At 40.8% G+C, this 15,570-nt stretch overlaps 1 protein-coding gene across 2 annotated transcripts in view; it reads left to right on the forward strand.

Annotated features, from left to right (window-relative positions):
* The window catches only part of IKZF2 (IKAROS family zinc finger 2), a 111,757-nt gene that overhangs the window by 85,464 nt on the left and 10,723 nt on the right, over window positions 1-15,570 (forward strand). For both annotated transcript variants that reach the window (XM_075027917.1, XM_075027918.1), the window contains one exon: window positions 11,561-11,698. In XM_075027917.1, the coding sequence (XP_074884018.1) occupies window positions 11,561-11,698 (138 nt within the window). The remainder of the gene's footprint in view (window positions 1-11,560; window positions 11,699-15,570) is intronic.

The following is a 15,570-nucleotide window of genomic DNA, read 5'->3' on the forward strand; positions in this document are numbered from 1 at the left end:
CTTATCTCAACCCACGAGTTTTATTTCTTTTCCCAATTTTCTCCCCCATCCCACTGGATGAAGGGGGGGGGGAGTGAGTAAGCAGCTGCGTGGTGCTTAGTTGCTGGTTGGGGTTAAACCATGACACTTGCATAGGATCACACCATTGGTGAAAAGAAGGGAAAGGACCATTTTGTGTCGGGTAATATAACTCATACCAAGAGACAGTAATTCCTCAGATTGTTCAATCCCAAGACAAGAAGACAGCAAGGTTTACTGCCCAACCACCTTCTGCAGAGGATGAACCTACGGTACAGACAAAAAGGGACTTGTCAAAGGCATTGAAGACATCAGTGTCACAGATAGGAATGAACCCAGATGTCCTAAATCCCTGCCTGCTGATTCAGTTACAAGACTGTCTCCACACACACACACACACACACACACACACACACAGAAATAGATGTAAGAAAATGAGAAAAAGAGATATTTTTTTTCCTTCTCCCAGGTATCAAGAAGTGAGAAGTTTTACACTCTTTCACTCTTGATTCAGATCTGTCAGAGAAATCACCTCTTTTTAATAGCCTAGTGGAACCTTCAATATGAATTTTTGTTAGGGTGTTTTTCTGTCAAAGAATGCAGTTAAGTACGTTCAGAGTTTCCTAAATTCCCTGTTTTTACAGGAAACCTTTTTAAAGTACTTGTGGATGTTTAGAGCACTCTGTTTTGTGTTCTCTAGCTTTTCTGTCTTTACTTTACTTACAGCCCAAGCAGTTGCTTTTTCTTCCCTTCTTTTCTTTTTCTTCCTTTTGGTTTAATTTCACACCCATATTTAATTTCCTTTCATTTTGTCTGCCTCCCTTTCAGCCATGATAACGGTTTCTGAGTCTATCCAGGGCTTGTAGTGCAAAACTAATCGCACCAAAAAAGAAACATCCTAAACCCTCAAATCTTTCCTCTCTCCCCCCTTCTCATTCTCTTCACTGAGCAAACCTAAAAAATCCTGGGGTTTAGGAAGTGCTCTGGAACTGTCATTATTTATTTTTTGTGTTACAAAAAAAATACAGCTAGGAAAGATATTGAGGCTAACAGGAATTGCTGAATTGTATTACTCAGAAAAGATTAATGTAGCTTCAATGTTAGACATAGACCCTTGATGTAGAAGAACAGAAACTGTCCAGTATTCCAGATTAATATCTCTGAGAGTTAAAGGATCCTATCATCCTTTAAAAGATATCTTTACTGTTAATTTTTGCAGTGCTAAGAATTGTTTTCATACAAAATGGTCCTGACTTCCCTTGCCAAGTACTGTGGCTAACTTTGAATGTGGAGCAGTGAAGACCACAAGTGTTGGTGACAAGTGTGGTGGGAAAAGGAGGTGTCTGTCCAGCCCTGGTGGCAGCAGATTCATTTGCCTTGACGAAGCTGGAGTAAATGCTTTGGGTGTTGGGAAGAGCATTTGGGAGCAGTGAGCTGGCCCAAAAAGCCTTACCCTGGAGGAGCCTTTCGCATATGAGGTTTTCTAAAGTACGCAGCACAGCTTGGCTTAGCACTGTCTGCTTGAGAAAAGTCCCACCCTTATTTCCAGTTCCTCTGTAACGCTGGTGGTAAATATATAGGTTGTCAGGCAGAGAGCAACAGGAGGAGATAGGAAAACTGCCTAGGTAAAAGGAGTCAGTCAGCTCTTTTTCTGTTTGACCTCATTTGACATCTGTGCAAGACAGGACAAAACCACATGCTTGAACAGCAGATCTTTACCAGGGTAACACAAAGGCATGGGCCGCACTGGTTCTTGGGCAGTAAGGGAAGTATGAATAAAAATTTGCATGTCCCAAAGGAGCCCATTAGCTTCACAGCCTGACCTGTTTTTAGAAGCAAGGTTTCCTTCACTGCTGGCCTTGATCAAAATAAATGAAAACTCCCAACTTCAGTGGTTGGGAAAAGAAGAGGAGCTGTCAATATTATTCCTTTCTGTGTCGCTATTATCTTCATGACAGCTTGCTGTTAATAGTCTGTTTCCAAAACTTTGTTTCTGACAGCGACAAGAAAAGGGAAAACTTACGTGAAGGGAAACTGGAGCTCATTCTTCCTATCTCCTAATATGAGACATTAAATTGAAAGGTGCCAGGTGCTAAAAGAAGTGCTTTTTCTTGTGCAGGAGCATGTAGGTGGAACGGTGGAACTCATTGCCACAGGCTGGAAAGAAAAGAGCTAGAGTTAAGGGCTTGTTCAGTGATTTTAAGCAGAAGAAAGCTATCTAATGCTACAGTGCAAGTTAGATGTCATGTATTCTGTCTGTCTCCTTTTGTTTATATAGTATAAAATATAGTATTTGTTTATATATTATAAAATACTACTATGTTTGCCACTGCTTGCTTCAAATAACTCAGATTCTGTTGGCTTTGTAATGCTAAAGGGCTTCTGCAAGATATGCAGAGGGACAGCACGTATAAACTGTAAGCAGCTGCTGTAAATTGACTTCAGGGTATTACTTGTATTGATGCTGCCTGTGAATCTGGCCCAACACCTACACTTGTTTTACCCAAAGCGGGGAAAAAAAAACCCAAAACAACAAAAGCACTTCTCAAGGGAGTGTTTGTCCAGCAGCATTCCTGATCTCCACTGAGGTACCCACACCCTGTGCTGCATGAGTGAGCTGCTCCTCTCTGCCTGCAGTCAGAGCTCGGCTTGCAATGACCTGTGCATCTCCAGTCACCTCCTTAAATTCCTGCTGAGCTGTGGCACTGATGGGGAGCGGACAGGGCAGAGAACAACAGACTGACCTAAACTTGTTTTTGGTTTTACTACTCAGTGTGTCCCAGGAGCAGGGTTAAAATGAAGAGAAGCCGACGAGCATATTTTGGAAGGTTTGTCATAGTGAACCAATTAACGCTCCACTTATCAAGTAGACTTTAATATAATGTTAAAGGTCTGAAGTGGAGTGGAAAGTACAAAGCCAGTACATACAGTTAAGGTTTAACCTCTGTTTTAAGCCGGTTCCCACCCACATCCAGATAGTGCAGAGGCATTGCAGGGAGGAGGCTCCTTTCCAAAGTCCCCTCTCTTGTATTCATTGCAGGGCCTCTCTCTGTTTAAAAGTAAGTTGCCATAAACGTGGCTGCCTTTAAGCAATTTTGAAACTGGCCAGGTGATAAAACACCCAGTTATTTTGTGGACATCCTGGATTTTGTTAGTTTATCTCGCCACCAGAGTGCTATTTAAACAGAGTCCCTTTTTAATAGTATTTAACCGTTTCAGAGTCAGTGTAAAATCCCTAGGAACCCCACCAGTGCCAGGGGTGCCTAAGGACTGGGACGTGTTGGTATGGGACAAGCACAGTGCACCCAGCTCAGTGGCCTCACAGTGCAAGCGCAGAACATTTGCACTTGAGATTTTCAGATATATACGGGGGGATCTGAGAGCTCCATTGCCATTAATATAAACTAAAAATGAGTGTCGAGTGCCATTTGCCAGCTTTGAAGCTCTTATGTTGAAGGAAATAAATGTAAGCCAATAGAAATATATGAGGAGATCTTCTGTCTGTTGCAGTATGTTTCTTGGGACACGGAATTGGAGCAAATATCTGTGGATTTCATCTTTTTCAGAACTAAATACAATGTTAATGTCCTTATCTGTGTTTTCATTGATTTACTACGTAATTTATTTGCATGGTTTCACGTAGACATGTGTCTTTTTCTTTGTTTTTCACACATACATAGATACAAAATACAAACCTACAAAGTGAACTGTTTGTCTTCTGTGCTGCTAAGGAAGAAAATGGGGTGTAATATTCTTGCTTTTCTGGTTTTAATTATCTAATGGGTGCTGAGAGACTGTGGCAGGAGTCCTGGATGGTTAGGGACATTTCAGTAATTCTGTGACTGTGCCAATGAAACGGGAGTTTGTTTGTTTGTTTCTTAAACTTCTGGCACAAAAATGCCACCTACTTATTTATAACCCTTGTGGCAGATTGGAACATTGTTTTATCTGTAAAATCCTGCAGATCAGTTAATAAATAAACACAATCTGATGAATCAGCTTAAATAATAGAGCCACCAGTAGCTGCAAGAGAAATAGTAATAAACTACTAAAGTAATAAAAGGCTTCTGACAGAACCACCTTGAAGGTACAAATAAGGAGCCCAACCCCTTAACTCTTGTACATGAGCACTAACGTATACTGATTTACACCAGAGTCTGACCCATGTTTTTTTATGTAGAGAAGGTATAGATGCTTGAAAGTTTGTCCTGACTAGAGTATTTACTTGTTTTCCACATGTGCATGCGCATGTTTTTGTGGTCCGTTCTAGCCAAAATGTAGCATGGATGAAGTCTTTGGAGTTTGTATATAATCTGATGTTTAATAGTGCTTGCCACAGAAGATCAAGGGAGGACTGAACACTAGTACAGTATTTCACTGCTAGCTGCTTATTTTACGATACCGTAAACAACTGGCAGGTAGATGCAGGTGTCAAGCTGCTGGTTTGTGCCCTGGAGATATTTATAGGAAAGGCAGGTGTGTCTAGAAAACAAAGGGTGTTGTAGGTGCAATGTTTTGCCATTGTTTTACTGCATGCTGATGTACCATGAGTATCTAGTGGTGTTTCACTGCTAGCTCTATAGGGCTACTGTAATAGTACATGGTAGTTGTCGACAGAAATAACTTATCATTGATTGCTGCTGTGCAAAAAAGGCAGGATGAGCCATTTTTCATTTGCTGGGAGGCTCACAAAATGTTGAACATCCACACATGTATCAATAAAATGTTGAACAGCCACACATGTATCAATAGGCAATTGATAATAACCTTTACTAAGAGGCATTGGGCCACGAGGTCATGAAGTGAGCCAACAGCTCTATATCAAGCTCCAAGTCAAGAAAGTACTAGTTGCTTAGTGGCATGTATGTAGGCTTCTCCTATTGTAATGCTGCATTTTGGTTTTTGAACCTTTTGAGGTGTCCAGAGTGTCCAGAAACCTTTTTAAGCACAGATCTAGCTGTATGGTCTCCTCTTCCATATGATCTAGCAAACCTGTTCTTTACCACATGACATCATGAACCCTAATACTTGGCCCAAAATACCATAATCTAAAAAGTGCTAGCAGAAGGGACACATCAGAAATCCATGAGGTCCAGAAACGTATTGGCATCCCATGAAATGTACCCCAGGTATTGCTGTCTCTGCTTGGACTGGCAAGCATTAAAAGATTAAGGGCAAAGTTTTCATAATGTGATTAGAGATTTGGTTCTTTCTGAAAATCAGACTGCTTTAAGATGTCACAGGTTGGGTGCTCAGAAGTGGAGGTACTTGACACTGCGTGTCACAAGCCTGTGTGTTTGTGTGTTCTAGCAGCATTTATTTCAGGTATTTACACGTCGTGACTTTTGCATGCAGGTTGTCTTTGACAATCTCAGGTTAGCTATGGGACTTGCTGTTATTTCTGAACTCCGGTATATACCGATTTGTTTGTGTGTGTGTGTGTGTAATCTCCCAGGCAAAAAAAAAAAGGCAACAAATCAAAGAGCTCCCATGAATTTCAATGAACACATTTACAGTCATTAAGCACAGCAGCGAGATACAGCAGCAGAGTGGGAGGCAGTTTCCTTTGCAAAGCTACGTGCTGCTCAGAGCCAGCATGGGCTTAGGTCTCGCTTTAGGGTTTTTTGTGATTAATTTGTTCAGGGGTCTATTATTCATGTAAATATTTTTGTGTGTGAAGCTTTGAGTTAGGCAGCTCTAGAAAAGCTAAAGTGCACTGTTTAATTACAGTAGCGAACTGGAGGGACTGCGTGTTGCCTCTGTGCAGCCTCAGCCCTCCTGCCGAAACCTCGGCACTGCCTTGGACCTCCCTGGCTCTGACAATTGTTTTCTCAGCTGGGGGAAGCTGGAGGTGGGAAGGACCACAGTAGCTATTATATCTACCTTTTTGTGACTATTGCACACTCTGGTTTTTTGTCCTGTGTAGTGTTAAATGTCACTAAGCTCAGGGGCATTTTACATTCCCTTGGGCTGATCGTTTCACAACCTGAAGGGACACCATGCCTGCAAATTGCCTCATATGCCACCTATTTTTTTTCTGGTTTGATTTTCTTATTCCTGCTTGATCCTCTACTCTGCGCCACCCTGAATATCTCCTCCCGCTCTTTAATGTTCACTCCCTTATCTAATAAAATCACAGTGTATTAAGTCCTTAATTTCTCAGTAGAGATATGGGCCGCATTTTTCTGTGTCTACCTACTTGTGTGAGCTTCACCAAATTAGCCTCTGTGCATCTCACAAAGTGCATGAATTCATTTACATGCTGTGAAGAAGGGAATTATTACCTTAATCATACGTATGAATAATTGAAGCACAGGAAATCAGAATAACTTGCCTGCAGTCACAAAATTTGTAGTATAACTAAGAGTTGAACCCTACACTCCCTAGTCCCAGCCCAGCACTTTAATCATATTTCCTACCTCTGCATTAAAACTGATCTTACTGTCGTTAAGTGCCATTCAAGGCAAAGGGCTGCTTTGGGGTAGGTAGGCACTATGTAACTGCAGAACAGCTCCCCTCTCCCAAGCAGCTTTCAGTTTTAGGGAAGAAAGAAGAAATAATGAATTAATACTGGTTATCATTGTGACAGACAATTCTGCAATCTCGCTGACAGGTATAAGTATCAGCCCAAAAGACCATTTTAACTTCTTCAATGCTGCTTCAGAAAAGCTTCAGTTAGAGAGTACTGGGGTTTCCTCCAGCTCTGGGGTGCTAGGGTGGGAGTTCAGATTTTACAGAAATAAGTCATGCTTGGTGTGCTGCTATCAGAGGGACTTCTTCAGACCAAAAGTAGCTACGTCAGGTGTCCACTTAGTTCAGAAATCTTGGCTGGCTTCCCTTCCAAGGGCCTGATGGGGCAATAATGCAAAAATAATAAAAGTCTGATACAAAGCTCAGTGCAAAGTCTCTAGTCCCTTGATTGGGCTGACGTATGCCACACGGCCGTAGTAATGCCCCTTCCTGTATAAGCTAGTTGTGTTAGCAGTTAAGCTGTTGCAGGGACTCAGGATGTGGGCAGGTGGATGGGAAGGAGTTCTGATCTGCGCTGCTGCAGAGGAGAATGTGGTACCCGAGACAGGGAAATGTGGGAGTAGTTAATCCTGACTGCTGAAGCTGGTGCATGTTTTGTCATTGGTCTTAATGGAGGCAGGATTTTAGCTCAGCGAAGTGTATTGTTGCTCTTAACCTGTTCTATAAGCCTTTCTCATGTTATATGCTTATGGCAAGGTATTACCTGGGATGCCTTGTTATTTCCCTTTGACTTACTTTATATTCTGCTATGCACTCCCATCTCTTTTGAGAAGAAAATACTGTATGAATGCCTTACGGGCTCTTTCTCTTTCACTGACCTTTTTTTATGACTTTAAAGAAGTTTCCCTAGGCCCAAGTCTGCTTTCTGTCTTGAATATTGACCTTAGAGTTACACCATCTCATTGTCACTGCACGCAGACTTCTCAGCTATCAAAGTTCACCCACAGGACTCAAAAGTATTCCTAACTCAGAAACACCTTGCCTTTTATGTCCTCTTCCTCTTCCCCCTCCTCCCTCCACATGAGCATTTTAATTTCACAAGCAAACTCTGTTTCTCTATGAATTTCGACAAGCAGTTTACCTGTTTCATGGTAAAAATTGTACTTCAAATTTAAATGTCTTTTTCACTGTGACTGTCATAATATTTTCCACTTGAGGCTGAGACTCCACTGTGGGTTTTCTGTGCCACATTGTCATCTCTATGAATCTGAGCTTAAATGCGTGGAAATTCTGACATTTCAGTAAGAAATATAAAGTGTTTTTTTTATGTTCTCCAAGTTAGCTGTTTCATAGGTATGGCCGCTGGGGTTTGCCCAGTGCCTTGGTCTTTCCCAGTTCAACAACAGATAGAAGATTTCTCAAGATTTTGGGCTTGTTTGCATTCACTGTATTGTGTCACTTCTATGAGAATGAGTGATGGTAATTTTTTATCTGATTGCTTACCCTGAAAACGTGATAAAGGAATAATTACCACAAACCAGGGATTTCCAAACTGACTTTTCTTGGGTGCTGCTACCATTGGCAGCTGTGGTTACATACAATGTCAAATGTGGTGTCCGTGTACCATGGTATTCAGTGGGGATCTCGGAGAAGGCAGCTTCATACCAAGCAAGCTGAGCTAAACTTAAGTGGCTTTACAGTGGAAATGGCTCTGTGGTGGAAAGAGCTGCATTTAGTAGGGGCTTGGAGAGGGTTTTGGTAGGCTATAGCAGTGTTGAACTCCTTGCCTTCAAGTCAATGGCCTATAGACCAAGACTGCTTGTGCCCAGTAGTGCAAGCCACGTGTTCTGGGGGTACATTTTGACTATTAATGTTCACCTGCTATACAGTATTTGATAAAGGCTGAAATCTCTCTTGGCAGTCATGTGTTTTCATATGGTGGTTTGTTATGTGGAACAAAGTATGCTGTTGAGGAGATCACCGGAATTTAATTCTCTAATAGACTTTTACAGCTTTCTATTGGGTAATATGAAATATGTAAAAATGTGCACCCACTGGCAACGTTCATGTCCACAAATATACATATTTTTTGTCATTAGTTACTTTGAGAATATGAGGGGAAATTTGCAGCTATTTCAATGACTAGACGTTTGTCACAACGACAAGGTTTCTAAAATCCAGACCATAACTGCTACCTTGGCTAGCTGCACCTCTTACCAAACAGGTTGTGAGAATTGCTGGTGACACAAACTGCTGCTATGAGAACTGATTCTACTGTGGTCTGACTTGACCAATTGCGCTGCAATCCAAGTCACAGTCACTTTGTGTAATTTTATAGTATAAATCAGATTTTACACATCTGGGGCTATGATGTGATTTCATCTGTCGAGCGGGGGGACAGAATTTGGAAATGAACCCAAGGGAGTTGTATTTGATCCTACTCAACTGGAGCTCACAAACTTTGTTCTCCATGGTTGTGCCGGAGCAGCTTCCAGTTGCATATTAGGCAACACGACTAACATTTGTCACATGTTGTTTATTCTCTTATCTCCTCCCCAGAGGAAGGAGCGTGTGTGCTGGAGTATTTCTTTCCTTGGGGAGTTACGTTCCTCAAATCCCATATTGCCTGTAGAAATCATGCCTTTATCATTAGCTTTTATCGCCTCTATGAGCCTTGAAATTTGATGGAATTTGGGTAGCTGACTATTCTAGATATCATTGGAAAAGCTCAGCCTTGTGTGTGAATAGTTTCTGAAATTGTTGCAATGCAGGGAGCAACCATTTGAAGAGGTGTAATATAAACTTTTTTGATTGTAAAAAAATTTTTTTTTTTGTGCTGTGAGCTTGTAGCAGAATATGTTTCTCTGTGCTAAATGATAATATATTTAATGATTTGTAGCTGTCTCTTGAATAGCTGAAAGCAATCATCCCTTTCCCTTGTGTCTTACAGTTTATCTAAGTTGCTTGATAACCTGGTGTAGCCAAACCGGGTGGGCTAACTCAGGCCGGCTTCAGCTTGGTGAACTTAATCCCTTCAATTGTGTTGGATTTTTTTTTATTAGATACCAAGTTAGCTTCTAATAGAGGTGTCAGAGTGACAGACATTGACACCATTTAGATGCATGATGAAGCATTCTAATGGTGCTGATAAGTCTTTCCATCTTAGGGAGGCACCAGTGCGTTTTCCTAAAGGTGCTTCCAGAATGAGATGGCTGGTTTATGTTTAAGAGCTGAGGCTTGATCCAGATCATTCACATCAAGGGCAATTACTCTGGGAATGATAATGAGCCTCACGCTTGGCCTCTGCTGAGACTTCCAGTACCAGCACCAGTTATGGCAACAGCGTAAGCCAGAGAGCAAAATAAAATAAAGACCACAACAACTGTTTGGTCCAAGACACAATACTTTCCCGAGGATAAGCCTTATCTCTAAATAAAGATAAATAAATCCGTGCTTTGGATGCTTATTAAAAGCAGCTTTTCTTTTTTCCCTGGTGGAAAACTGGGTTGTGTCACTGAACTGCACACACAAACTTTTTGAGAAAAACAGAAACTTTCTGCAAGTGTGTTCATTTAATCAAATCCCTTTTTTCTGAGACAAAAACATTTGAAACTTTTTGACCAGCTCTAGTACCAGAGGCTCAGGCTTTTTCATCTTCCATCATATGGGTGGTGTGGGGCACACACTGGGGTATGTGCTAGTCCTGAAAACGCCCCAGAGAATTTCCCTGACTCTGGGTCTTTTGTGTTTAGGGCTTCAGCCCTAACACAAGGAGCCCTCTGCCCAGGTTCTTGTTGGCTACAAGTGTCCTCCCTGCATTTTCCCATCCCAGTGGTGACAGTGCATTTTGGCTGCAGTTAGTACAGCTTGGATTTCTTTAAGTAAATGACCATGAAAAGCTTTCAATATTGGGACAAACCCAATAGAAACCTGGATATTATCCAACAGAGGATGTTCTCAATTTCTTTGGCTGGAAACTAAAATTCTTACCTAAGATTTCCAAAACTCTGGAAGAAGTTTGACCTTCCCCATCCCTCAGCCAGCTCTGAAAATCACAGCTGATGGTGTTTTACTAGACTTGCAGTACTGACTTAATAGCTCTTTAGTTATTAAAGAATAAAAATGTTCATGTTCTACAAGTTTAAATTATATTAAAAGCCTTTATTAGCATGGCTTGGCAAAATACATTTCTGGCTAGCTTTCTGGCCTTGGGTTAGGCTATTCTTGTGGTTTCTTAATGACATGCTACGAAAAGGATATACTTTATGAGAATCTGGTGCCAGGTTTTGCATGTATTAAGAAGCATTTGCCATTTGTTCATAATGCTGCTGAGTGAAACCAAAAAAAAATAAAAATTTAAAATTTGGAGTTAACATCTTGTGTTCATCTAGCTTGATTTTCATTGTACATGGCCTTTTATATTTTATATATATATATATATTTATATTATATACATTTTAATATTATCTGGTCCTGTGCATTACTGGTGGCAGCTCAGTTCTGGCATGTAACAGTGCTGTTACGAAAGTTACTTTCTGTTGTCTTTTATTTTCCAACCTTCCCTTAGTAATTTTGGCAAAGTTTTCTCAATGAAAGAACTCCTCTGGGCCACGTAATGGGTTTCCCCACAGTTGTTGGGAGCAGAATTAGGCCACTGGGGCAGCTCTTTTTTGTGAAGGCAACTGTTCATGCCATGGGCAAAATGTCTCAGAAGTTTCTTTCCCACGAGACTTGGTGACACACAGGCAGTGCTGAGGTGTGATTCAGCTGTTTGGTTTGTTTTCCCCTCATCATCTGTTTATTTGCTTTGCGACCAACAAGTCCGCCTCTTTTTCCTTCTGCTGATACAACGTGTTAGAGTGAAAAACGGATGGGGCGAAGTACCCAGCGGGTGGGAGGAGGTGTGTGCGGTGGGAAAATGGGGCTGGGAAAAAAGGTCTGGGACTTGAGTAACCTTTCTTAGGTGTCTTTCCATTGCAAGAGTTGTTTGTTGCAAAGGTGTGATTTTTTTTTTTTGATAGCAAAAGTGCATTGCAGTGGATTTGACCTGATGCTCTCGTTCTTTCCGCAGTGGGGAAGCCTCACAAGTGCAACTACTGTGGCCGGAGCTACAAACAGCGCAGTTCGCTGGAGGAGCACAAGGAACGCTGCCACAACTATCTGCAGAATGTCAGTATGGAGGCTGCCGGGCAGGTCATGAGTCACCATGGTGGGTGGAAACCGCTTTTGAGGTCTCTTGGACCTAGAGCATCTCTTGCGGGTTTTTTTCCATCTGTTTTTCTTCCTTCCTTTCCACTTTGCATCATTTCCATCTTATAGATTGCTTAATATCTGATAGGCAGGAGGAGAAAAGATGGGGTAAAATCTTCACTCTGTCCATTTAACAGCATTGGTTTTGCTGATTTGTTTTATTTTTTTATTTTTATTGTTAAAGTCAGTATTTCACTTTTTAGTGTGTATAAATATGCAGACATGAAAATAGAGCAAAGTCACCTGTGCAAAGTTACCCTAAAAATGAACTAAGCCATGTATAAGTTGTATGATTCTCCCCCCTTCCTTTCTGGTAGTGACTGATAATTATAAGAGATAAGGATGGTGGAGGTTTTCAGAAGTCATTATTTCTACTCCCTGTAATATTATCTTATAGCCCCCAAAAAGGGAGGGATAGATATAAAAATCTCTAGAGCAGAATGGAATTCAACAGTGTTGATGAAAGTAATTATAACCAAAAAAAAATGTTTATATGCATTTACATGTGTTAGTATTAATATGTTAACTAACACTGCATGTGTTAATATACATAAAGACTGAAGATTGCCAAAAAGATTGTTGAAAGCAAGAAATGTCAAACTCCATGAGTTTGTTTTCAAAAATTTCTGTAGCTATTACTATGGATAATGAACATAATGTCTCAGACTGCAGGGTTGTAGGCTTATCTGTAGTGCTAAATACTAAATGGTAGCTGTCCAAAAATTGTTACAATTTCTTTCAAAATTAGTGTTTTGGAAACTCTTCTAAAACTGAACGTCTTCTAATTTTTAAAAGTTGTCTTTAGATGTTTGGTACTTGAAGTATTTCATATTTCTTACTATCAGAAAATATAAAAATTATGTGTTTTCCATTTTGAGTAAAAATTACCACATACCTAAGAATACCAAAAAGTTAGATTGTAGGTAAATGAAAAGTTGAAAGAACATTTCCTCTTTCTTTTCCATTTTGCTTTTCATTGTTGAGTGGAGTCAAATGGCTTCACTTGGAAATTAATTATGTAAAAGTTCTGAAAGGTCATTTCTAGAAACCTAAAATACAAGCTGAAATAAAATCTATTCAGTATTTCTAATATGGGCTATTTTTTGGTGAAAAAAAACGACCAAAAATTTTTAGAGTACTTTTCCATCAACAATTTAATCCTATAGAGGCATTCTAAATGTATTTAATATGTATTGCCAAAATGTTCATACAGCTCTAGTAAGTAATTACTATCTTTGTAGATACCCTGGAGACTAAAATCAACATTTAAAATGTAATGGATGATTTTAAAGGCATTGAAGTTAGTGATTATCTGCTTTAGGCCTGAATTTACATTTGTAGAAGTCGGTGGAAAGACTGATTTCAGGGCTTTGCTATTTGCAGGTACCTGTTGTGTGCTTGGTCTGTTAGATGGAGTGCTTAGTTGATAGTAGGAGTTCAACCACCGACTTCATTCCCCAAAAATATACGCTCTTCACTCTACAGCAGCATGCCTGCCTTATTAACCAGCTGGGTGATGATTTCAGTCAGCCTTTCCTTAGGGGAATAACAGTAGGCTGATACAGTTACAACAGCCAGCATGTTTCAGAGATCACGTTGTGGAGGATCTTCCCAAATTCCACTCAACTTCTGGGTTTATTATTCAGTTATTTATTAAAATTGGGTTTACTCTTGTCAATGGTGTACTTCTGAGGAAATCTAAAGCTTTTTCTAAGCTGCTTAATGCTATGACAAGAAGGGTAAGTCCTTAACCTTGTCTACCCAAAGAGGCTGGAATAGTTGTCCTTGCATTGATTTTTCTACCAACTGAAGTTAAACCAGTGCAAACCCCATGTGGGCAGTTCTTTTATTTACACCCTGACTGACTTTGCCTGGGCTTAAAATAGCAATGTTCACACAACCACTTTACTTTCTCAACAAAATTAGCTTAAAACAGCACTTTAAATTCAACTCGTGCCTCCTCTGGGCAAATATGTCTAAATCTCCCTCGGTGAATGTTTAAGGGGATGTTTGATCCACTGTCTTCGTTTAGCTGTTTAGCGAGGGCACAGCAAGGACAGGCAGCGACAGGGAGCTCCAAATTCAGCTGGGACCAGTAAGAAATCTCACCTCACATCCCACGGTCACTCTCACCCGTGAAGCTCAGCATGGAAGTGAGGGTCATGAGCACCAACCTGTAGCGGGTCTGCAGCAAAGTCCTTTCTCCTGGGACTATAAAGACACCAGGGAAGAGTATACAAATGATTGCTCAGCTTACAGTTAAGTCTTAGTCTAGCCCTGAGAAATGTATTAATTTCCTTCTCTCCCATGTCACACATGGAAAGGATATTCCTGAGGATGACTGAGTTTATGCTTTGGAGATTTTGGTTTATTCATTGGTTTGTTTTGCATCACATTGGGGTTAAGTTTTCCTGAGTCTCTTTCCAAGTACTTTTAAGTATTTTGTTCTTGCTGAGTGTTTTGAAGCCTCTGAATGCCTTTTGGTGTGACTCCTGGTCACAACTTCACCATTATGCATAGAATAGGTAGAGGTGGGAATTTTCTTATCTGTACCGACATCCTGCTTTAAGGACGCAAGTGGCTGTACTGGGTCTCAACCAATATGGCCAATGTTTAACATTGCACTAAATTTTTTCTGTAGAGATGAATTGTTCCAGAAAACTTGGAGGCAGCCCCTAGAGAGTTTGGACTTTTTTCAAGCATTGTGCTCAAGTTGATCAATTTATAGGCATGCTACAGACATCTACTTGGGTGCTTTCACCATGGCCTGATGAGGCCTTTAATTTCAATTATCTTTGTCTTGCTGATGGCTAGATCACCTGACTAAAGCCACAAGGGGAAGCGAGAGGAGGGGAAGGAGGGCTAGTTTCTGTGTGTGGGTAGGAATGTACAAGTCTCTGGCTCACTCTCCATCTTCTCGCAGGGTGCCGGTTGCTTGCTGAGCTGCCCCTCCTTGTGGCTAGGTCCTGTCCTCTGCTCAGCATGACGGCTGCTGCAAGACAGCTCTGATGACTTTGTTGTTGGCAACTTTTGGCTAAGCAGTGGTGGCCCCGGAGGTAGAAATTAGTCTGCGGTCTCCTAGCTAGCAATGTGTGGGGGGTGACGAAAGTGACAGTCTCTGAATGCCAAGAACATGACCTTTGTGGGAACAAACAGGGAGAAATGTTAAATGCTAGCTATGGTTTACACCCGTTTATATGCTCTTCTGCATCTCCACAAAGCAAAAAGTCCAAGGAAATTCTTAAAGTAGAGTGGAGAAGGATACTCTTTTTAGGAGAAGGAGAAAGAAGCCTAGCCCTAGGCTGTGCGAGGCTCAAAGGCCAGCTCCACATAAAACACACAATGGCCTTGTGTCCTTCCCTCTTACATAGCTGCTTAAAACATCGTTAAAATGCTGGTTCCACAGGAGACTTCCCACCAGGGTCCATGGGAATATTTCCTGTCACTTCTCTGCACACACACACTTTTTTAAAATAGCAGTATTGTGAGCTTAGGAAAGGAAATTGAGGTTGATGGAGTAACACTAATTTATACCAGCTGAGACTTAGCCCAGTGTCTGTTGTCTGCACACAAAAGTATTTATCAGCAAAAAGCGCATTGGGTAATTTTTTTACTTCTTTTTTCCTCTATTCTTTCCTTGCTAAGGAACAGCATAAACATTTTTAATAGTATATGTGGTTTCTTACAAATTCAGAAGGAAAAACTAAGAGATAGCCAGTTTGAACACTATGATTGAAAGACCAATGTCTTCAGGAAAATAAAGTCTTTGTTCTGAAGAGCATCCATGTTTATGTATTCAGAGTATGGGCTTAGAAACAACATTTGGCGTTA

This window comes from Buteo buteo, chromosome 5 (genome assembly GCF_964188355.1).
Source record: "Buteo buteo chromosome 5, bButBut1.hap1.1, whole genome shotgun sequence".
NCBI lineage: Eukaryota > Metazoa > Chordata > Aves > Accipitriformes > Accipitridae > Buteo > Buteo buteo.